Source organism: Octopus bimaculoides, chromosome 18 (genome assembly GCF_046866305.1).
Source record: "Octopus bimaculoides isolate indiv1 chromosome 18, ASM4686630v1, whole genome shotgun sequence".
In the NCBI taxonomy this organism is placed as follows: domain Eukaryota; kingdom Metazoa; phylum Mollusca; class Cephalopoda; order Octopoda; family Octopodidae; genus Octopus; species Octopus bimaculoides.
Window position 1 is genome coordinate 29,700,078 of NC_142945.1, and position 26,136 is coordinate 29,726,213.

At 33.5% G+C, this 26,136-nt stretch overlaps 1 protein-coding gene across 1 annotated transcript in view; it reads right to left on the bottom strand.

The window, feature by feature from the left end:
- The window catches only part of LOC106874400 (uncharacterized), a 64,746-nt gene extending 47,907 nt beyond the window's left edge, over nucleotides 1–16,839 (bottom strand). Inside the window, exon 1 of the mRNA XM_089365950.1 lies at nucleotides 12,829–16,839. Within this exon, the coding sequence (XP_089222076.1) occupies nucleotides 12,829–14,647 (1,819 nt within the window). The 5' untranslated portion in view covers nucleotides 14,648–16,839. The remainder of the gene's footprint in view (nucleotides 1–12,828) is intronic.
- Between the last annotated feature and the right edge of the window lie 9,297 nt (nucleotides 16,840–26,136).

Sequence of the window (26,136 nt, forward strand, 5' to 3'; positions counted from 1 at the left end):
AGAGTAAAGAGTATATACACACATATATATTCTTTTATTCTTTTTCTTGTTTCAGAAATTTGATTGCAGCCATGCTGGAGAGCCGCTTTTAGTCGAACAAATAGACCCCAGGACTTATATATATATTGGGTTGACCGGAAAGTTCGTGCCGATTTTTAAAGGAAAGAAAAAGATCAATAAATAATTGCCATTACGTTTTTAATCAACCAAATAAGAACCATTTTGTTGCACAATGCGTCTCCATCTTTCCTTTAACTTAAAAATACCCTCTTCCCAGAACTGAGGTGGTTTCATGGCAAAATAAGTCGAAAGGTAAGCTACTATAAATCGGCACGAACTTTCCAGACAACCCAATATATATGTATACACAGACGTATGCACATATTTATATATATATATATATATATATATATATATATATATATATATATATATATATATATATATATTTATACACACACACACACATATATATATTAAACTCGGAGTTTTATCATGGCTACTGAATAAGTGTCACATATTTTTACAGATAAATTCCTCTATTTGCATAATATCGAGGTCTCTTTCTTTTGTTATCCTTCCTATCAATATATATTTATATATATATGTATGCATGCATTTACGCATGTATATAAATACATGTATATATATATATATATATATATATATATATATATATATATATATATATATATATATATATATATATATATATATATATATATACATATATATATACGCATATATATATATGCATATATATATATGTATATATATATATATATATATATATATATATATATATATATACGTATGCATGTATATATATATATTTCTTTTTTTTTTCTTTTTCTGTAGTTTCACCTCAGAACTGTGGCCGTGCTAGAGCACCGCCGTTTTGCTACACTGATATTACTTAGAGCCTCCTCTAATATGTGGCACTTGGTGAAAAATGGACTTTGATGTAACTACCCTCATTTGCACTTCTTGCCGTGAGGTAGGTTCGTCTGGGACTCTCGACAAGAAGAGGTCCAGCCTTGATTTAAAAACGCCTACATCTACTTTGTGCAGGTTCCTCGGGCTTTTTGCGAGACTATTCAAAAGCTGTGGGCCCCTGAAACCCAGGCTGTTATATATATGTGTGTATATATATACATATATATATATATATATATATATATATATATATATATATATATATATATATATATATATATATATATATATATATATATATATATATATATGTATGTATATATATATATATATATATATATATATATATATATACATATATATATATATAATATATCATATATATATATATATATATATATATATATATATATTACAATTAAAAGGGTAAAGGTTTATCAATTTATTAATTTATTAATAAATCAACAATTAATAATTTTTACCAAGCCCTTCGGTATATAAACACCATTATCGGTGGAGAACTTATTTAAAAGTTCTTATACATTTATAAACATAATTAAGGGATCAGCAAACATTTGCTTCACCACATTTTTGAACTTCGGTATGTGGTGAAGCAAATGTTTGCTGATCCCTTAATTATGTTTATATATATATATATATATATATATATATATATATATATATATATATATATATATATATATATATATATATATATATATATATATATATATATATATATACATACATATATATATATATATATATATATATATATATATATATATATATATATATATATATATGCGAGTAAAAATAAATACAAAAAAGGTGGGTTTTTTGTATGATTGTGTATAGAGGAATATATTATTTTGTTTAAAAGAGTTCCAACACTGTCTGTTTTTTATGTTTTATTTATATTCCTGCAGAACCAATGTGGGGTATAGAATATGGAATATACAATATATAATATAATATACAATATATAATATAAAATAAAATAAAATAAAAATGGATGGCACCATGAAAGAAAGTATTGAATGTAGATGAAATATTGAGTGTTCAATATAAAGGATCAAATATATAAATATATAAAGGCGACTCGAGTTTCAGGGCTATTTCCCTTCGTCATGGCCGGTATGACAGACTTTAACAGTCTGTCAAAGTCTGTCATACCGGCCATGACGAAGGGAAATAGCACTGAAACTCGAGTCGCCTTTATATATTTATATTTATATATTTATATATTTGATCCTTTATATTGAACACTCAATATTTCATCTACATTCAATACTTTCTTTCATGGCACCATCCATTTTTATTTTATTTTATTTTATATTATATATTGTATATTATATTATATATTGTATATTCCATATTCTATACCCCACATTGGTTCTGCAGGAATATAAATAAAACATAAAAAACAGACAGTGTTGGAACTCTTTTAAACAAAATAATATATATATATATATATATATATATATATATATATATATATATATATATATATAGAGAGAGAGAGAGAGAGAGAGAGAGAGAGAGAGAGATGGTATTATTTAAATACCGTCACGAGTGGTAAGCGAATTATCAACCGTACAGGCAAATTTATAAAATATATACATACAATATTAGATATGTACATATATACACATGTCTGTAGTAGATTTGTGACTATTCAGTGGGACAGAAGTATTTTTGACTTCTATTTTTTAGCGATGTAGCTGCTCATGTATTGCCCTTGTGTATATATGTACATATCTAATATTGTATGTATATATTTTATTAATTTGCCTGTACGGCTGATAATTCACTTACCACTCGTGACGGTATTTTTATAATACCATCCCTATATTTATTTATAAATTATTTCACACATTTCGTTTGTTCCTATAGTGCTTGGTCACTTCAAACGAACTTTTGCAGGCATGGTGGGGGCAAGTTTTAGTTGTAATTAGCTGGCAGACTTTGGCTGATGAGAAATCAGGCACCTATTTGGCGATAAATTTCGAAACCGGTACCAAATTGACCAGCATTACTCGTTCTGACCGAGTTGAGGTAAGATGTTATTATTGTTCACTGAAATTTTTTCCTATCATGTCTGTAGTAGATTTTTGACTATTCAGTGGTACAGAGGTATTTTTGACTTCTATTTTTTTAGCGATGTAGGTGCTCATGTAGTGCCCTTGTGTATATATGTACATATCTAATATTGTATATATATATATATATATATATATATATATATATATATAATTAGAGGGGAATGTAAAAATACATTACGAAGAATATATCACAAACAATTTATAATTATTTATGAATATATCAATGGCCAAACACGTAATATCATAAATTTCATAAAAGAAGTGTGTATAATTATGCGTAAATCACAATTATATCAGGGAGGGTTGCAAAAACACTTACATGTCTACAAATAGCAGTGAAAACCACTATAAACACTCATATTCTATCTCTTCACAATAAAGCTGTCGGTGGGTGACATGACATAAAATTCCCAACTTAAAAATAAAAGGCTAATTCTCTATTGCAATTTCGAAGTTAGGAACCTAACGGTTCCACTCTTCTCTTCAGGAGAATATTTTTGCAGATACAAATTGACGCAAAAAACATACCTTGGGGCTTACACGTGTCCCGACCGGCAAGAATGGTGTGTCTACACATTCAAATTCTAAATTCCAACTTATATACCGGATATGAATGAAAAAATTAAATAATTAAAGAGGAATGTAAAAATACATTACGAGGGATATATCATAAACAAATTATAGTTATTTATGAATATATCAATGGCCAAACATATGTATGTATGTATGTATGTATGTATGTGCATACATACATATATGCATACATACATACATACATATATACATACATATATACACACACACACACACACACACATATATATATATATATATATATATATATATATATATATATATATAATATATATATAATTTAATTTAGTCTGTTTTGTCCTACCGCTTTTCTTTGAATTGTAATATTGAAGCGCTTGAAACCTAATATCTTGATGAACTTTTTATGTATTTTGTATTCCCACGATAAGGAACTTGATCTACGAAAATCTGTCACCCACTTTGATTTACGTTTTACACACACACACACACTCTCGCTCTCTCTCTCTCTCTCTCTCTCTCTCTCTCTCTCACACACACACACACACACACACACACACACACACACACACACACACACACACATATATATATATATATAATGAAAGAAAATAGAGAATTATGAATAATGTATAAATTATTCATTTGTATGATATTATCAGGCTGAAGGTTTTTTTTATAAAAACAATACAAATAAATTATAAATTATAAAGCTCTTTAAAAAAATGGCAGATGCCAAAAACCTACATATATGTTTCGACTCATGCTCCCAGGTGATTTGTAATTCTAAGTATTTGAGTAGAGTCATATGCTAAGATTTGGTCATCATTTTCAACTCTATGGGGCAGAATCTCATCAGAACTTTATGAGCTCATACTACAAAGGTTAACATATTTCTTGAAAGCATGCAGCCGAATTACTAATAAGTTTAAAAAGTTAGATCATATATATTATGCGTATTTATTTAGCTAGTGAATTATTAATGTAAGTAAAGATATAATAAAATAAAATAACATAAAAATAAAGGTAAAGTAAGAAGATAAATGATAAAAAGTAAAGAAAAATATAAATGTATGTAAAATATATAATATATAAATTTAAATAAAAGGAAAGAACAATACTTAAATATGCAAAGTGAAGTATTATATAATAAAAGAAATGAAGGGTAAGCTAGATAGTAAAAAACTAATTAGTCAACCGCTGTAGATGAATTATTTTCATTGATTTGACAGGATAAATTAAATTATATTATAATTCATATTTGTTAAATTATCTTTAAATAACAATACTCGGTTTAACTACTAAATAGTTTTAATGTGTCTTAGCAAAAAATCGATTATAAATAGAAATACTGCGTTTTTCTTCATATATTGTAGTACGCTATTCCTACATATAATGAAATTATCACCAATTTACTTATTTATTAATTACAAACATTATGCTACGTTATATCAAATATCTAATATATACTCCCTTATATTCTACTACATATTATATCAGTATATTATATTTTATTCTTTTTCTGTTCACTCTCTCGTTCAACTTTTCTTTTTATTTGACCGCTTAACTGATCAATTCTAGATATTAAACTTCCAATACATAACTCTAACAACTTAACCTTTCTGATAATAAATAAGTAAAAATAATTTTAATAAATGTATATGTTGAGTGTGAGTGTATATATATAGAGATATGTTTTGTGTGAATATACGCATGTGTGCATATGTGTAGAAACGTATGCATATATATTGAAGTATATACATGCGAATGTGTAAATACATAAATATGAATATATACACTTTATTTATTGACGACTAAGAGTTTACATGTAAGACTTTCATGATACATATCTTAACGGTCAGATTTTTCAAACTTTTGTCTATACTTCATTTTAAATATGACATAATAATAATGTGAACGTTATGCATCCATAGATTTCCTGAACTGTATCTATTACCAAACCAATGAAAATAATTCATCTATAACGGTCGACTAATTCTTTTTTTACTACCTAGCTTAACCATCTATTTTATTATATAGTACTTCACTTGCATATTTATGTATTGTTCTTTCCTTTTATTTAAATTTATTTTACATGCATTTACATTTTTCTTTACTTTTTATATTATATCTTCTTACTTATTTTTTGTTATCTTTATGTTATTTTATTTTATCCTTACGTACGTCAATAATTCACATACGCATAATATATATAATCATGTTTAGATTTAAATAACTTTTTTTATTTTGAGTGCAAAATTTATTTATCTTCGCTTCAACGATAGAAGAAAGCATGAGGAATTTCATAGTTTTGGTCTCATGCAACAAAAATTTGTATCAAAAAAGTTGTGAAGTAAAATATCATGAAAAAATATAAGGCAAAAGATTGGATTTTAGTATAATTAACTTTTTATTTTAAAAACAAACTATATTTTAATTAAGCTTAAATGATAGAGCACAACTCGAGGAATTTCATGGTATCAATCTCATGCAATGAAGTTTTAAAAGAAAAAAGTTATGAGTGTTTGTTTCTCAAGTTTGAGGGTGATAGTTCTATAACGGGACTTTTAATATATGTCACCGGCATCATTGAGGTAAGAAAAAATATCAACGACACCGCTAATTTGCAATTAGTTTAATTACGCCATCTATATTAACTAATGCAATTATATCATGTAAGCACAATCCGTAATATCTGAGTCAAGAAACGGAACCGTAATAGTTTACATTGACAGGAATTTCTCAGTTTTTAAGACTTCTCAAACAATCATTCGACTACGGTAGTAGTTGAACGATATTCTTAAGGCCGCAGTTTACTCACACGCAGCATTTTTCAGAGCTTTGTCACTAATTCAATTCTTTATCAAATTGAAAACTGTTAACATTTTTGAAGAGGACTAGTCCCTGTAAGTAACGCCTCCAATCAAGTTTATATCTAAATAACTTTTTTTTATTTTAAAAGCAAAATATATTTATCTTAGCTTAAATGATAGAAGAAAGCATAAGGTAAAATCTTAAATTATTAATTGACACATTATTAATTAACATAATAGCATAGCCTGGAAAAAACATGGATTACTGGAAAAATGCGAGCAAGAGAAATAATATTCTTAAGATTATAAACCTGGAAAAGTACAGGACATATTATTACACTTGGAAAAGTTCAGGACAGATTATTACATCTGGTAAAGTACAGAACAAGGAAATTTTTACTTAGAATATTGCAGTTAAGGATAAAATTTGAATATTAAAAATTATTTGATTTTAATTTACAAAGTAACATTATAATTAAAAAAGGTACCATCATTTTGTTAAAATATTGACACACTAGAATACTTTAAAATGAGAGCCAGAAGTACCAATATAGCTAAAGTTTTATGCAAAGCAAAATAGTAGGAAGATTCATTATGTAAAAAATAAGCATTGGGTCAAGACTAAAAATGTGAAGACTTGGCAATAACTTAGGCAAAACTTAAGCAAATTTTACTTTGAATTCGTTGTTACAGATAGATTTTACTGTAATATATAACTAATTTTTGGATTATTTTACTTATTGTACTACTATTATGTGCTACTATTATTTCTTATAACCTATTTTCAAATTTCTAATTGTTAATTAATAATTAAAAACTAAATTAAGTACAAAAATATTTTGAGTTATTTTTATTTTTAATAAAAGTAACAAGTAATAACAAATATCTTGTAATAAAATGTTTAGTTTTAATAAAAGCTAATATTGTCTAAATCGAAATATTTTATTTGAAATTTTATCCTTAGCTGCAATAAAAGTTTTCTTGTTCTGTACTTTACCAGATGTAATACGATGCCCTGAACTTTTCCAAGTGTGATCATTTGTCCTGTACTTTTCCAGGTTTATAATCTTAAGAATATTATTTCTCTTGCTCGCATTTTTCTATGTAATGTACCTTGCTTCTTCCATTTGTTGTTGTTAACCTCAGAACTTGTGTGTAGAGGTATTGGTTGACTTCAGTTTAATTAGGACTTATTTTATCCGGTAGCCTGTAATTTGACTCTTGGTAATTTCACTCCCGGTATTTTGACTCCGGTAATTTGACTCCCGATATTAGACAAAATAAAACGTTGAATAAAAATAAAATAGAAGTACAGTAAAACATTAAAATATTTCTAAAAGCTTCAATAATTATGAAGGTTATGAGCTATTGCTCGTAAAAAGTCCATCTTATTTTCAGGACTATATCACTCAATAATTATCTGCAGCTGTTTATTCATATCTTTATATATATATATATATATATATTTTTTTTTTTTTTTTTTTTTTTAGGTCTCGCAGATCTCACCTCGATCAAATTCAACCTTTCTTAGTTGTGTCAAATGTTCTTCCTTTTTCAATGCAGTAATTAATTTCCATAGGTTCGGATGTGTACGAGTTAAAGAACTTTCCCTCTAGATGGTTATTAGTGCGAGGCATATCTGATTCTGTTCTAAAGCAGACATTCCAACTATCAGTGGGAAACAAACGAGTTCTTCGTTGTCTAATTCCTCTACCTCGCACGCTTCCTATGCACGATAATTCAAAATAGGACACAAGCTCTTGCGGAAGATCGTCGTCAACTACAATATCTTCGAATCCATCAATCACATCATCGAGTGGAAGAAAAACCAGTTCTGAAAATCATTTGATTTTAATGCTAAACTCATAATGTTGGCAGATATAATTCACCAGAATAGTATGCAACCGGTAATGTATTGTGCTTTATATATATAATTTATGTCATCCACAAGTTTCTTCCTTCCATAGATACTGTTAAAAACGTGAGACATGGTGTATCTATATTTCCTTTTTAAGTAACGAATGAGGCAGGAATGGATCACGGGTAAACCTGTTAACTCTTTAAATAAAAAATCCGAGTGGATAACTGAAATGATATTGTCAGTTGAATAAATCACTCTGTAAATAAACAACCGAATAGGTGACGGAAATGATACGTTCAATTAACTGAGTTACTCTGTAAATCACCATCAGCAACAACAACAGCAACAACAACAGCAGCAGCAACAACAACAGCAACAACAACAACAACAATAATAATCTCGAAATTGAAGTATTCAAGATGTGAGGCATGAAGGTGAAAACAAGATTCTTTGAGTGAACTCGTGTGTTGAAGCAAATTGTGTTGTGTATGGGGAGAGTCCTAATGCCTTATTATCTAACGCCCTCACCGGTTCGATCTCCACTCATTTATTATTTATATTTTTTCTTTCAAAATTTTCGCTGCTTTTGCGACTTTGTCAATGGATGCTGACTCCGTTATTGGAGCTGCGTTCTTTTTTGTCTGTTTTTTTTTGTCTGTTAGTGCGCATGTGTCCGTCAGTGTGCATGTGTGCTTGTGTATGTACATATGAATGTATGCATGCATGTATGTATGTATGTATGTATGCGAGTGTGTATGCATGTATATGTGTATGTGTGTGTATGTATGCATGTATGTATGTATTCTGCATATTATATGTTTGTGTGTGTGTTTGTGTGTATGTTTGTATGTATGTATTCTGCATATTCATATGTTTGTATGTTTGCTTGTGTATTTGTATGTATGTGTGTGTGTGTGTTTGTGTGTGTATCTCTGTCTCCTTTTGTGTACGTCTCCGAGTGTGTCTATATGTGTATGTGTGTGTGTGGAGAGTGTATGTATGGACATGTGCTTTCGACTTCTTTTCTATGTGCACGTATGTGTGTGTGTTTGTGTGTGTGTGCATGTGTGTGTGTGTGCGTGTATGTGCTTTGTTATCCGTATAACCTATGTGCTTATCTACCTACTTACCTACGTATCTATCTGTTTACTTACATATCCATATACCTACCTATATGTATATATATATATATATATATATATATATATATATATATATATATATATATATATATATATATATATATATATATATATATATGTGCCTACATAACAGCGTACTAGCAAAAGTACTTACGTATGTATATATTATGGGTATTGGGGCTCGCTATCTCCTATGTGTATTTCTTATTCAGTACTAAATAATAATTCTGCATGTGTCATTATTTAATGCATATATGCGCACTTCTATGTACGTACACAGAGACACATACATAAAGAAGCTACACATATATATATATATATATATATATATATATATATATATATATATATATATATATATATATATATATATATATATATATATATATATATGTGTGTGTGTGTGTGTGTGTGTGTGTGTGTGTTAAATTCAAATTACGACAAACGTAAATAAACAAACGAAGTTTGCTTTTAGAAGCGTTGAGATGTCTTTTAGAAAGTTAAAGAAGTGATTTTAAATTCTCAATCGCAGAATAATGCTAATGATATAGCCTGAACAGGATAAACTATCCCTATTTTGCAGAGAAAAGTGTAGGTGGCTAGCTGTGGACTCGAACTCACATCCTCGTGATTACATGTCACGATGTATGTACGTGTGTATATAGCTGTATATCTATCTACATACACACACACACACACACACACACACACACACACACACACACACACACACATATGTATGCTTATATATATTCTTTTATTGTTTTATTTGTTTCTGTCATTTGACTGCGGTCATTCGGAGTTTTCTCTCTTCAGTCGAGATCCAGATTATCCTTGCAATGTCGGCTGGTTATTCTCGATATTGCTCCAATCTGGCCAGCCCCAAGGAAAAACTATATATATACATACTTACTTGGAAATGGATGCGTGGCGTTCAATTAAATAATAATATGGTCGACTCCAGCTCGTATCCGAGCATTGGGTTCATCAGTTTTCATCCAGTCTCTTCGGCTGATGTTTGTGCCGAAAGTGACTTTGGAGTCCATGTCGCTGGTGAAAGAGTCGTGGGCAGAACTCGCACGGGATGGTCGCTGCAGGTCGAGGATGTTGAAGACACTCCTTTCTTCTCCTGCGTTTTGCATCCTCATTCTGTTGTCTGTTCTGCTCGAAGAGCTGGCTCCATTGCGGATAGCAGTCCTCCAGGCTGTCTTATCCATGGTAATCTGTTCCTATGAGGATGGCTGGATGTTAGCTTGAGCCAAGGTCCGTTTGAGCTGGTCTTTAAAACGGAATTTCGCATCTCCACTGGGTCTTGTTATATATATATGGGTACAGGATGTCACTAACAGTAAACAACATGAAATACGAAAACAAATGAGTTAAATATGCAGACAACAAGACAAGTAACACAAAGAACGACCCTTCATCCTTGAAATGAGGAGTAGATAGACAGCTGACAAGGGTCGTTCTTTGTGTTATTTGTCCTGTTTTCCATTTTTTGTCTCGTTTGCGTATTTAATTCATTTGTGTTCGTATTTCTTCTTTACTGTTGGTGACGTCCTGTACCCATATATGCCTGCATATATATATATATATATATATATATATATATATATATAGTTCTATATTTAAGAGATGAGGAATTATGTACATTATTTACATTATTTGTATTTGACGTATATTTGTCCTCATCTTGTTAGTTGTTAACACGTTTCAGCTGATATACCCTCCAGCCTTCATCAGGTGTCTTGGGGAAATTTCGAACCTGGGTTCTCATTCCTAAGGTATTTTTTTGATGTTGCTATTATTATTATTATTATTATTAATATTATTATTATTATTATCATTATTATTATTATTATTATGTTGTTTTTTCTTCTTTTTTCAAATTTTCTTCCATTTATCGCCAAATGTTTTCCGTACACCTAGGACAGAGAATCTCATTGTATGCATTCCCAGTTTACACACGCAAATTCACAGGTAAAATATGTATTTAAAAAAAATTAATGAATAAATAAATTCATGAATGGATGTTGTTTTCACAGCGATAATGCTCTTCTCAGTACATGAGTCGCTCCAGTTAACACGATTTTTTGCACTTCCTGTAGGGATGGTAAGCCTGGTATCATTTTCAAATAGGTTTCAGTACCTTTTTTTTATTTTTATTTTTATTAAGGTCACTGCCTGGATCGAACTCGGAATCTTCTGGAGGGTATATCAGTCGAAACGTTGTGTTAACAACAAACAAGATGAGGACAAATATGTGTCAAATATAAATAATGTAAATAATGTAAATAATGTATATATATATATATATATATATATATATATATATACATATAACAAATAATAAATGAGTATATGCATATATACGTACAGGTATGTACATACCTACGTCTACCTGTATATATAGGTGCATATCTGGGTACAGGACATTGCAAACGAAACGTAGACAAGAAAATAATAATAACCAGAATACAGAAAACACACAAGCCACATAGAGAACATTTTCCTTCATCAGCTACTCCCATTTTAACACCGGCGTTTCGAAGAGTTGGGCAGGACGCATCGTTAAAATGGCTCTTCCTATGGACCGCAAATTTGTATACACAAATTAAACCTGTGCCATGGAGGAATGTAGTGGCGGACAAAAAACAAGACAGGAAAACAAACGGAAAAGGCTATGCGGCCAGACGTGTATATGAACATCATTATGTTTGTGCGTGCGTGTTTCCGTCTACCAAATCCACTAACAAGGCTTTGGTCGGCCCGAAGCTATAGTAGAAGACCCTTGCCCAAGATGCCACGCAGTGGGACTGAACCCGGAGGCATGTGGTTGGGAAGTAAGCTTCTTACCACACAGCCACTCCTACGCCTATATATATATATATATATATATATATATATATATATATATATATATATATATATATATATATATATATATATATATATATATATATATATATATATATATATATATATATATATATATATATATATATATATATATATATATATATATATATATATATATATATATATATATATATTTGTACGTATATATGTGTATGTATATATATGTATATATCCATACATGCATACATACATACATACATACATATATGCATGCATGCATGCATGCATAAATACATATACATTCATTATATATATATATACACATATACATGCATAAACGTTTATATTGTATATATGTATGAATGTATGTTTGTACTTTTGAATGTATATACGGATATGCCACCCGCGTATGAGTAACCGGAATTGAAACACTCCGAAAATAGATGTCTGTGATAGTCTCTATACGATTATTTCTTAAAGTAATTCATATAATCCTACAACAAGCCATAGATAACAATATAAAGGAATCATTCATTTGAAATTTAAAGAATGTCTCTTACCGTTTCCGTATGCTAGATCAATTTTCTTTTGTCTGTTTTCCATATGGGGCAAAATATTATTTTCCCAACCTGTGGAATTAGTCGCAGGCAGCTTGTCTCGATCTCCAAACTCTTTTTTAATTAGAGTTATAGGTGGAAGCAAAAAATTGTCATTGGTGTGTATATTTTTGATAACATTAAGTGAAATTGTTCGTCTTTTGCTTTCCTCATCTGCATTGTCTTCATCATTATTGTGTGATGAGACCGTCTTATTTGTTTTGCTATTAACGTTGCTTTTGTTGCTCTGAGAATAGCAGCTGTTGTTGAAATTTATGCTGTTAGCTGTATTGTTGATATCTATAATGTTGTTTGTTGATGGAGTTGTAGTTGTGGTTGTGGTTGTGGTTGTGGTTGCTGAGGTAGTGTTACTGATGTGATATGATTTGCTATCTTTAACATCGATCGTATGTGTTGTAATTATACTAATGGTGTTGTTATTGCTAGTAGAAATGTTTAAAACACCAGCAGTAGTTGCTGTAGTAGGGAATGAGGTAGTAGCAGTGGTAACAGTGGTGTCATCTTGTGAAGTCTTACTGAAAGCCAACAATGATTCACGATGTGTGTCGTCTGCTAATATTTTAACACCATTTAATACCGTCGGCTCCTGTGATTGCTGCTGTTGTTGACTCTGACTGTTCTCCTGATAGTGATAGTGTTGATGTTGTTGTTGACGATAAAGATGGTGGTGTTGATGATGATGTTTGTGGTGATGATGTCTCTCAAGAAACTGGATGCTGGTATTGACTTCTTCTTTCACATGTATTGGAATCTCCTCTTTGGAGTAACTGTTTTCATTTCTATCACCCTTTTTGTAATTTACTTCTGGTTCTGCTATTTGTTCTTGTTTTTCTTGTTTTTCTTTTTCCTCTTCCTCCTCTTCTTCTTCCTCCTCCTCCTCCTCCTCCCCCTCTTCTTCTTCTTCCGCCTCCTCTTCTTCTTCCTCCTCTTCTTCTTCTTCCTCCTCCTCCTCCCCCTCTTCTTCTTCTTCTTCTTCTTCTCCTTCTTCTTCTCCCCCTCCCCCTCCCCCTCCCCCTCCTTCATTTTCTTCTGTTTCACCTTTATGGTTTTGCTTGCTTTCATTATCTTCGTCTGTATTCTCGCTACCCTCATTATCGTTGTCATTGTCATTACCATCGAAATCGTTTGCTAAATCTAATTGGTTCTCAGTATCGGATTGAGATAAAACTTCGATATCTTGTTTGTTGTGTTCTTTTTCTTCATGCTCTTCCTCTTCTCTACTCGAGAGACTAGTCGCTCGATTATAACTGTTATTTGAATATAAATAATGGAATTTTTGCTTGTGATACAAGAGCTCTTCCGACTGTTTATGAAGCTCATAGATTTGTTGAAACTTTTGATGATGATTATACAATTGGTCATCATGATGGTGATTCCTATGTTGTTCTTGCAGTTTTTGCTGTTGCTGTTGTAGTTGTTGCTGGTGATGTGGTTGTGGTTGTAGATGTAGCTGTTGTTGGTAATGACTGGGATGGAATTGCTGCTGTTGCTGTTGTTGCTGTTGTTGCTGCTGCCGTCGACGATATTGTAGTGGTTGTTGGTGTTTTTGCTGTAGATGTCGCACTTCACGATGATAAAACTTATGCTGCTGACTAACTGAAAGACTTTTAGACCACAGTGTTGGTCTATTAATACTGACTGCATCTGTATAAACAAGCGTTCGTCTGTCTGAACGTAGTGGTCCCTTCTGTGTTGGCAATTTGTCTGACGTTTTCTGACATGTCCGCCTCAAGATATTTTCTATGGAAAATGGCGTCAGCATTTTTTTTTTTTTTTTTTTTTTTTTTTTTTGCTCTTAGTTGATTTTCTTCTTAACACAAGAAAAGTTGGCTTGCCTTTTCCAAGTTAAATGCAGATGGTTAATGAATTGGCAAATTGTAAATAGTCTTTGATGTAGTATGATTAAAAGAAAAAAAAACAGCTCACTGTTTTGAAAGGCTTTTTGAAAAGTTGGGTTAACGGTAGTCGAAGAAACCACTTATTGACTAACGTTGATGTAGCATCACATTATCATCCTTCTCTCTCTCTCTCTTTCTCTTTTTTTTTTTTTTTACCTTTCTTATTACTTGATTCAGAAAGTAATTGCTCTGATATGCAATTCAGTTAATGTTTTGCTGTGTAGCTGTGCAGTTATGTAACTTCATACATGTATACTTTTATGAATATATGTACTGTGTAGACATATAGCTGTATAGGTATCTAGATGGAAGAATGTAGGAAACGGGGTAACTGGAAACAGTAACTAGTTGATCTTTCTTCATAAAACATTCCAGGAATCTGTATAGCAATATATTTTGGTGGCAAAATCCCATCTGTAAGTTACTTCTCACTCCCCTTCCCTTTCACTCCCTCTTTTCCTTTCTTACGTTCACTCTCTCCATATATGTATATATATCAGTGTGCGTGTGTGTGTTTGTATATGTGTGAGTTTATGTGTATGTATGTATGTATGTATGTATGTATGTATGTATGTATGTGTGTATGTATACTCCTCACATAATCAGATAGATAGACAAACAGTTAGATAAATAAACAGTCAGATAGATAGATAGATAGATAGATAGATAGATAGATAGATAGATAGATCAGTTCGAAGATTACCAACCTGGATAAACCTACAAGTAACTGTGAACTATTTGCGCACCTTCCAATTCCTACATTAAAGAGTTAACTGTGCGCGTGTGCATGTATGTATGTATGTATGTATGTATGTATATGCGACGGCATGAATTACGAGTTCAGAAATGTTGGAGACTGTGTAAAGACAGTCTGCGCTCACTTCCACAATTAAAAGTAAATCCACACAACCAAAAACAATCGTTGTTTCCTATTGTTCAGTCCATTTGGAATTTTAACTAAAGTAGCTTTCTTTTCTTCGACCGCGAGGTAGTAGTAGTAGTAGTAGTAGTAGTAGTAGTAGTAGTAGTAGTAGTAGTAGTAGTAGCAGCGACGTCAGCTTCGGAGGCGGCTGTGGTGGTGGTGGTGCTGGTGGCGGTGGTGGCGGTGGTGGTGGAGACGGTCGGTTTCTTCCTTTCCTCTAAACAGAATCCAACAAATAATGTATAAAATGACTGTGGCACAACCGATCAAGCGACAAACACATCATCAAAATGTAATCACGGTAAAATTGTGAATGGGAGGGAAAAGTTACGATATCCGGTGAAGTTAGTTTCAAGGATATTATGTGGAGATGATATTGTTAGTATTATTAGTTATGATGGTGGGGGTGAACGTAGTTATTTCAGTTATTGTTCCTGCTCCAGGTCGTGTGCCCAGCTATAGTGTTTATTTAACATTTGTTTTATATTGGTTGCTGTGTTGAATTGTATTATCTGATATGATGTATTCTTTCAGCTTGTGATATACTCTGTGTGTGTGTGTGTGTGTGTGTGTGTGTGTGTGTGTGTGTGTGTGCGTGCGTGTGTGTGTGTGTGCGTGTGTGTGTGTGTAAGTTTTGTTGTTTACTGTTGTATTTTGCGTTATGTAAATCAATCGGCACTGATAAATGAAAGAAACCCAACCGAACTTGAAACATCGGCGTACAATAACAGCCAAGTCGAGCGACTCTTCACTGACGTCTTATGAATTTGATGCTCAGTATACAACTAAGGAAAAACAGTTTCGTATTCGACCACGCCTTCTTTCTTGTTTGTGTTTCTTTAGCTGGTTTCTTAAGGAAACCTCATCCGCCAGCCAATAACATCGCCCATGCAACTGCTGTTGTTTGATACGCGCTGACATTGAAGGCAGGTGGTAAGCTGCAGGGAAGAAACAGATATAGCTTGAAGAAGTAGGAGGGGCAAAGAGAAAATGTCAACGTAATAAATGAAATATAGGAATAGAAGAAATTCACAGTTAAGAAAAAGAAGTAACACATGAATGAGAAATGCGGGGAGAGGAGAAAAGGATGAAAAGAATTTACAAAAACCATCGAATAACGCAGACTAAAGTTTGTAGGATGTCATTGCCGAAGAAAGATGAATTCGCTCTTATGTGTATGTATGTATGTGTGCATGTATGTATGTGTGCATGTATGTATGTATGTATGTATGTATGCATGTATGTATGTATGCATGCATGCATGCATGCATGTATGTATGTATGTATGTATGTATGTATGCGTGTATGTATGCATGCGTGTATGTATGTATGTATGTATGTATCCATGTATGTATGTATGTATGTATATATGTGTATATTTATGTATGTATATATGTATGTATGCTTGTGTGTGTGTAGGTATGCATCGTGTGTGTAGGTAGTTAGGTAGGTAGGTAGGTAGGTAGGTAGGTAGGTAGGTAGGTAGGTAGGTAGGCATGTATGTATGTATGTATGAATGTATGTATGTATGAATGGTTGCACGCATGTATGTATGTTTACATGTATGTTGTTTATCTTTTACTTGCTTCAGTCATTAGACTGCGGCCATGCTGGGGCAGTGCCTTCAACAAATTTTAGTTGAATGAATGGACTCCAGTACTCATTTTTTTTTTTTCAGCCAGGTCACTTTTGTTGAACAGCTAAGTTACGGGGAAGTAAACGCACCAACACTTGTTGTCAAGAGGCGGCGGCGGCGGTGGTGGCGGCGGTGGTGGTGGTGGTGGTGGCGGTGGTGGCGGCGGTGGTGGTGGTGGACAAACAGCGGCAAGCACACAAACACACACACACACATACTTTTATTTATTTATTCAGACATGTACGATGGGATTTTTTCAGTTTCCGTCTACCAAATCCACACACAAATCTTTGGTCGGCCCGAATCTACGGTAGAAGACACTTGTCCAAGGTGACACGCAATGAATGGGCCTGAACCCGTACTATCTGGTTGGGAAGCAAACTTCTTACCACACAGCCCACGCCTGCGTCTTCCTATGCGCATCTTTTATTTTTTACTTGTTTCAGTCATAGGTCTGCGGCCATGCTGGAGCACGATCTTAAAGGGTTCAGTCGAATAATTGGACTTCAGGAGATATTTTCTAAATCTGGTACTTATTCTATCAGTCATTTTACCGAACTGCTAAGTTGCGAAGAATTAAACAAACCAACACCGATTGTAAACCGTTAGGGGGGAACAAATACAAGCATACACTCTTATATACACACATTTCTATCTGTCTGTCTGTCTATTTATATGTACTTATGTACGTATGTATGTACTTATGTATGAATGAATACATACATACATACATACATATATATATATATATATATATATATATATATATATATATATATATATAGAGAGAGAGAGAGAGAGAGAGAGAGAGAGAGAGAGAGAGAAAAGGAGAGAGAAAGAGAGATAAACATTATCGATCGTACATACTTTCACATACGCCGCACCATATCAGCAAATAGATTTTACTCTGTTTGCATATAAATCATAGGTCAGAGATTCATTTTATATAGAGATGATCGGAGGACATGGTATTCAAAAGCTACAATAATGGCGAAATATCGATATTTACGATCCTTGGTAATTCCTAAGCTAGTCGTCTCGCCTGGTCAATCACATTCAGGGTCCTTCATGTAAGTTTCGCAGGACGCTGTTCCGCTGCAAATTCGGCGTATAAAGAAAGCACATACATTGTGTATGTGCGACCGATAAGGTTTACCTTACTAGAGCAGCTTTAATTTATACATACATACATACATACATACATACATATATATATATATATATATATATATATATATATATATATATATATACATATATATATATTTGTATGTGTGTATATATATATATATATATATATATATATATATATATATATTTGTATGTGTGTATATGTATATATATATATATATATATATATATATATATATATATATATATATATATATATATATATATATCTATATATATATATATATCATCTTACCCTAAACCGAGACTTCGATTAGATTAGGGTTGAATTTTTTCCATTAATACTGTTTAATATTTCTTTTTGTTTTATGGGATAAATAAGTAGTCATTTTACTTAATTTCTTTGATGATTAGTTTATTTTCTAATTAATGTTTAGTCAATAGTACAACATTTATAATTTTATTTAAACTAAAGTTTCGATTAGATAAATTTTGTATTTCTTTTCAATAATCTTGTTCAATGTTTTTTCCTTTATTTAATGGTGATATAATTGCTTTTATATATTAATTTATACAAATTAATTTTTGCTAGTTTATATTTTACGTTTATAATTATAATTTTAGTTTAACCTAAAACTTCGTTTAAATTGTATTTTAAACGAAATATTCGTTAAGATAAGATTTGCATATAATATTTCTGTTAGTATATATTGTTTCTTAGTCTTATTCTTTTGAATCTATAATTATTTAGATTTTAAAATTCAATTAGATGTTTATAATATAGTTAATTGTTTTATTATGATTTAAGTTATATAAAGTTTAATCTTTCATTCATAATAAAATTTTCATTCATGTTTTTATATCTCTTTATTCTATTCTTTTTCTTTACGCAATATTTTCTCGAGACTTCTTTCTAATAAACGTTTTAGTCTAAAATCTTTTAGTTTAAACTATAGCATTGTTTAGGTAAGTATTGCTTCTATCTTTATTAAATTAACCTAAAACTTCGTTTAAATTGTATTTTAAACGAAAGATTCGTTAAAATTAGTTTTTGCATATAATATTTCTGTTAGTTTATCTTAATATATAAAGCTGAAGTTGTGTGTCTGTGTGAAGCCTTTTTGAAAGTTTATAGAAATCCACATTTTCCACTTTTTCGTAAAAATTTTTTACATCAATGGAATTTTCTCGATCTGAACTTTCCAGTGCAGTAATTAGATTTTTAAAATTCCTTTTACTTTGTGTGATTTAAGGGAGATTTGGCTGTCGTTTCTAGCAACTTTTATATTCCTTCCCTTCTCTCTGTACCGGCGTCGTTATAGGGAGTAAGAGTAAAAGAGGGAGAGGGAGAGAGAGAGAAAGTGATACATACAAAGTCATAGATTAACTTGGTTACATTTTACTCTCTTACTTCTTCTTCCTCTCTCTCATTTAATACTTTTCCTCTACCAAATCCACTCAAGACCATGTGGTTAGGAAGCAAGTTTCTTACCACACAGCCAAGCCTGCGCCTATATACATTTTTTTAGTATAACCTTTATTAAAATTGAATTTTTTGCTATCGTAATTTTTATTTCAAACTTTGCTGTTGTTGTTATTGTTAGTATTATTCATACCAACTACATATTTAATATCTAAAGATTTTGACCTACACTTAATAATATGTTCATCTTCAATACTTAATGTCACATTTGTATCATTATTGCTTCCTTTATTTAGCTTTGATAAAAAAGATTGCTTAATGTATTTATTTCTACTTAAATTTTTAGTTTTAATCTACTCCCCTATTAATTTCCAACTTATCCCAAATTCTACCATATCTAGGAATTTTATCATTATGCAATAGAAACAATTATCGGCTTTATAAAGGGAGATAAAGATATAATTTTCTCTACGTATTAACCTCCCCATTTTATAAACACCAAGTAGCTATTTAATTCGCTTTGTGATCGTGAGTGCACCAAACCACACATGTGCGTATACTTACATTTTCGCGGATGCTTGTATGAGCGAGTGTACACGCACCACGCAGCTTGCGTGACGACATTAGTACATCCATATTTTTAACGGTTATTTTTAATACTTTTGTCGTTGTACTGCGTGTTCGTTTCTTTTTTGCATCTATGATTTTATTTTGATCTTCTATATAAATGAAGATATTTCCTTCGTTTTGCTGCTTTTCTTTCTACGAAATTAGAAGATATATTGCGGAACTGTTTTTTAACGAATTGTGTCAATTTATCACCCGATGAGAAACATCTGTACCACTGGATGCTCCTGAACCAGTTAGTAAGTGTCCATCCGTGAGGGATCGATGCTAGATGTGTCGAACCAATTGTCGGGATTAATAATAAATTCACGAATATTCCATCTTCCGTCTTTCATTTACCACACACACACACACCCACACATATATATATACATATATATATATATATATATATATTCTTTAACTTGTTTCAGTCATTTGATTGTGGCCATGCTGGAGTACCGCCTTTAGTCGAACAAATCGATCCAGGACTTATTCTTTGTGAGCCTGGTACTTATTCTATCATGTTCTTTTGCCGAACCGCTAACTTACGGGGACGTAAACACACCAGCATCGGTTGTCAAGCGACGGTGGTAGTGGGGACAAACAGACACACACACACACACACACGCACACAACGGACTTCTTTCAGTTTCCGCCTACCATATACCACTCAAAAGGCTTCGGTCGGTCCAAATAATGTGTGTACGTGTGTGTGTGTATGTGTGTCTATACCCACTGATGAATATATATATATGTGTGTGTGTGTGTGTGTGTGTGTGTGTGTGTGTGTGTGTGTGTGTGTGTGTGTGTGTGTGTGCGTGTGTGTATGTGTGTACATACATTTATATATGTATATGATAAATAAATAAATATATACATAAATAAATAAGGCACAGAAGTGGCTGAGTAGTAAGTAGCTTGCTTACCAACCACATGATTCCGGGTTCAGTCCACTGTGTGGCACCTTGGGCAAGTGTCTTCTACTATAGCCTTTGGCCGACCAAAGCCTTGTGAGTAGATTTGGGAGGCGGAAACTGAAAGAAGCCCATCGTGTTTTCCCCCACACCATCACTTGACAACCGATGCTGGTATTTATGTCCCCGTAAATTAGCGGTACAAATGATATATGAGCATATGCATGTATACATACATATATGTACATACCTACATCTACATGTATATATAGATGCATATCCGGGTACAGGACGTCAAAAAACGCGGACAAAAAAGGAACGGGAATATAAACAAAGCACAAAAAACGGACTTCTTTCTTTACGGACAACAGAATGAACACATAGGAAAACAGACAAGCCACTTATGGAACTTTACCTTCATCAGCTGCCTCTATTCTAAACTAGGCGTTTCGAAGGTGAGGCAGAACGCGCTCTTAGAATAGCTCTTCCCGCGAAGTGGATTAACCTACTAAGCGGAAGATTCCAGGGTAGCAAACAAAAACCAAAACAGGAAAAATTAAACAGTGAAAACAACGTTAAAGGCCGTTAAGCCGAAGGAGTGGAGATACAGAACACTGTGATGTGACAAACTTGAGCGGAGAGAGATAGTAGTTCGTCTTGCCTTTATGCTTGCCGAAGGGAGAAAGGAAGAGGTGACCATAGGTCACGTGTGATCAACGAGGAGTGGTAGAGAGAGGAAAAGGGAGGAAGTTGAACAAAGATGAGCGACGAGAGACAGGGCGGAAGAGTAAGAGAGAGATATGTATAGCAGTGAAGGGGAGAAGCAAAGACAACAGAAGGAAGCAGAACGAGAGGGGGAGATAGGTACGAAGAAAGGTAGAGAGAGAGATAGGTGGATAGATAGATAGATAGATAGATAGATAGATAGATAGATAGATAGATAGATAGATAGATAGACAGAGAGAAAGATAGAAAGATAGAAAGATAGAGTGCGCCTCAGAAATATAAAGTTAAAGCTTACTTGTAAATGGACGCGTAGCGTTCGATAATGTAATAATACAAATGATATATGAGTATATGCATGTGTGGCGCATTCTGAGTTAGAGTGAGAGGTTTCGTATTCGTGAGGCTTCAAAGTTCTGCGGAGTTTGTGAATTGAAGCTTTTGAAGGAAATATCGAAGAACGCGAACTTTCGGCCCAAATCGGACTTTCGGCCAGATCGAACTTTCTGCCTGATCGGACTTTCTGCCTGATCGGACTTCGGCCGGATCGGACTTTCGACAGAGTCAGTTTATTTAGAGATTTGGATGCTGGAAGATTTGCAGCTCAGCTAATGGATCTGGGAAATGGAAGCATTCAGCAATGTAGTAATGGAGACATCACTTTTCCAAATGGCTGCGGCATTTTGGTCAAAACTGTAGAAGTGTTGATTACCAAGATTTACCCAAACATTGGACATAATTTTCAAGATCATGATTGACTTTGTGAAAGAGCCATACTTGCACCAAAGAATGAAACTGTCCAGGTTGTCAATTGGAAACTTATGCAATCAATCAAATCTTTGGATCTTCACGGAATGCCTTCTCAGAAACTGACATTGAAGAAAGGAGTTCTAATCATGCTTTTGAGAAATCTGGATCCTCTAAAGCTGTGCAATGGAACAAGACTGATCGTGAGGTAAATGTATCCACATCTTTTGGAAGCAGCAATCCTCACTGGACAAAGGAAAAGAGGAAAATGTATTTATTCCAATAATTCTACTGATTCCAGCAGACATACTCACACCAAATTATAAAACCAAGAATGTTTTTTATCTTGCTACTTTACAGTGATTTCCAAATGTCACAGTGATACAAAATTCTCCAAGTGTGATACTCTGTGATATAAATATGAGATGATAGGGCATCTTGCAAACAACTCGCACATGCAAGTGCTACCAGTCGAGAACTCCGCATACCGGAAGCCAGCAAGTGTATGGGGTCATCAGGAGAGAATGCGCGCTGTTTCGGGGCCTACCTCACTGATATGAAGCCCCGCTTGCTAGATCAACTGGTTATTAAAACAAGCTCAGTATTTCTCTAGCCAAAGCTCATCGTCTCTTTTCAACCAAATCCAGTGTCTAGCTTTCTCCACTGTAGTTTGGATATCACTCATGGTGGTATTTACCTTACGATGAGTTAGGCCTAACGATAACAGCAGTCGTCTCACACTGTGTCCTACAAACCCTCTACATCCAACTTCGATTGGAAAATACTCCGCTTTCCAACCTGAGTTTTCACATTTCTCGAGGAGGTTTACATAACGGTCAATCTTTCGAGCCCGCGCGGCGTCCATGTTATCTTCATTAGGAACCGTTAACTCGACTAGATTTACAACTTTCCTTCTTTCACACCACATTAAAATGTCCGCTTTTTCCGTAACTGGGATGGGAAAGAATCCTTGGCACCCAGGTAAATCTGCAGTCACTTCCGAATAGCCGTTCCACTTTTCATCTCTCATAGGAAGTTTTTTGTTCTTCTTTAAACCGAAGGTAATAAAATCTCTAGATGGTTCTTTCAACGGTTTTTTCTTAGTGTTGTTGAGATGAATTTGGTTCTTCATAACATTGAAGATAATCTTCAGGACCAGGTTGTGTCTCCATGTATACCTATTCAATTTATACCCTTCCAAACAGTTGGAAAGAATATGTTTCAGTGTTCCGACCTTTTCGCATTTGCATAAGTCATTCTCTGAGACGTTCCATCTTACTAAATTCGTAGATGACGGAAAAACATCATAGGATGAACGAATCAGAAAATTAGCCGAGATGTCGTCCACTTCCATATCTCATCCCAACGTATTTTCCTCTCAACAACATGTTCTTCTCATCTCTTCGTCTGTCCTTGTTGACTACATCGGATCAAATGAAGCTCTCTTCTCTCTGCTTCTCTTGTTTTGACGCTGTTGCTAACAACAGATCTGCGTTCGCTCCGCATCATACTTGCAAACGGTCTGAACTGATCTGTGCCAAAACCAATTCCTCTCCGATGCTTCTGTGTTGCACCCACCATATCTCTGTGTATAAGAGAAGACAAGATGTCATCAGCCTCTGCTTCTGCTCTCCACTTCCTGGCTGTTTTCACCTCTGGTGGGTTCTGCCTGATTTCCGTGTCCTTCGATTCTCTCAGCATCATCACCGTCCGTATCTTTTATTATTACTGCTCTCTGTAATTTGGGGCTGCAGGACCAATTAGCTCTCCGAAGGAGCTAGCATAAAAGTCCGCACAGAGTGCAGCTTTTAAATAGATAAACAAATACTATACTGTATAATACTCCATTCTCATTCAGTCTGTATAAATATGTTCTTGTGCATTATGTATGCCTTGTACTTCATTGGCTAATCTGATTTCCAACGAAGACAAATTGTTGGAGCACAGATTGCTGGGGCTTCAGTTACTAAAACTGTTGAATTATTTGTACAGACACTAAAACCCTGTTGACATGAAGGTAAAGACCAGCTTTCACATAAAGGGATCACAGAATAGTGAAACGTATTGTCTAAAAAAGAAAAAAAATTGGACTACGACAGCAAAAGTGACAGTAGAGCTAATGTATGTATGTATGTATGTATGTATGTATGTGTAGATGCAGGCGTGGCTGTGTGGTAAGCAGTGTGCTCCTAAACCACATGGTTCCGGGTTCAGTGCCACTGTGGGCACATTGGGCAAGTGTCTAAAGGCTTGGGCTGACTAAGTATATAGTGAGTGGTTTGGTAGATGGAAATTGAAACAAGTCCGTCGAATGTGTGTGTGTGGGTGCGCGCCCGCGTGTGCGTGTGTGCGTGTGTGTGTGTGTGTGTGTGTCTTTGTGTCTATGATTTTCCCACCACCATCACTTGACAAGCGATGTTGGTGTATTTACGCCCCCGTAAATGCGGTTCGGCAAGAAAAGATATCACTAGAATAAGTACTATGCTTACAAAGAATAAGTTCAGGGGTCGATTTCTTCGATTAAAACCCTTTAAGGCGGTGCTCCAGCATGGCCGCAGTCGAATGACCGAAATATGTAAAAGAATAAAAGAATAAAAGAAAAAAGTGTGTGTGTGTGTGTGTGTGTGTGTGTGTGTGCGTGTGTGCGTGTGTGCGCGTGTGTGTGTGTGTACGGGGTAACAACGCTAAGCAGTAATGTAGTTACAAACTTGTAACTAGCTAGCTCAAATATGTTTGAGACATTCGAACCCCTATGAAAGGCATTCACTGTATTTTGCCATCATGAAAATTTCTTGCTGTAGGCAAACAGGGGTAAATGCATGCATGCATTTGGGAGTGGTTATCTTCACTTCAGAATAAAAAGAGGGTTGCTGCGAATTGACACGAGAAACAAGTCCTTGTCATCGCTCAACGACTGGTTGCGTTCTTCAGCCGTTCGCTGCAAACGAAATACGGGGTGACAGCGCTAAGCCGTAAACGAAATACGGGGTGACAACGCTAAGCAGTGATGTGTCTAAATACAAACTTGTTACCAGTTCAAATATGCTGGAGGCATATTCTGACCCGTAAGAATGCAATTCACTGTATCTTGTCATGCAGAAAATTTCTTGCTGTAGACAAATAGGTGTAAATAAACTGAGTTAGCTCACAGCGCCATCACAGTCTGGTTCCGAATATTCTTCTAGCATATTTGAAATGGCAACAAGTTTATATACGAGGTGTGCTGAAAAGGTCCTGGCTTTGGATAA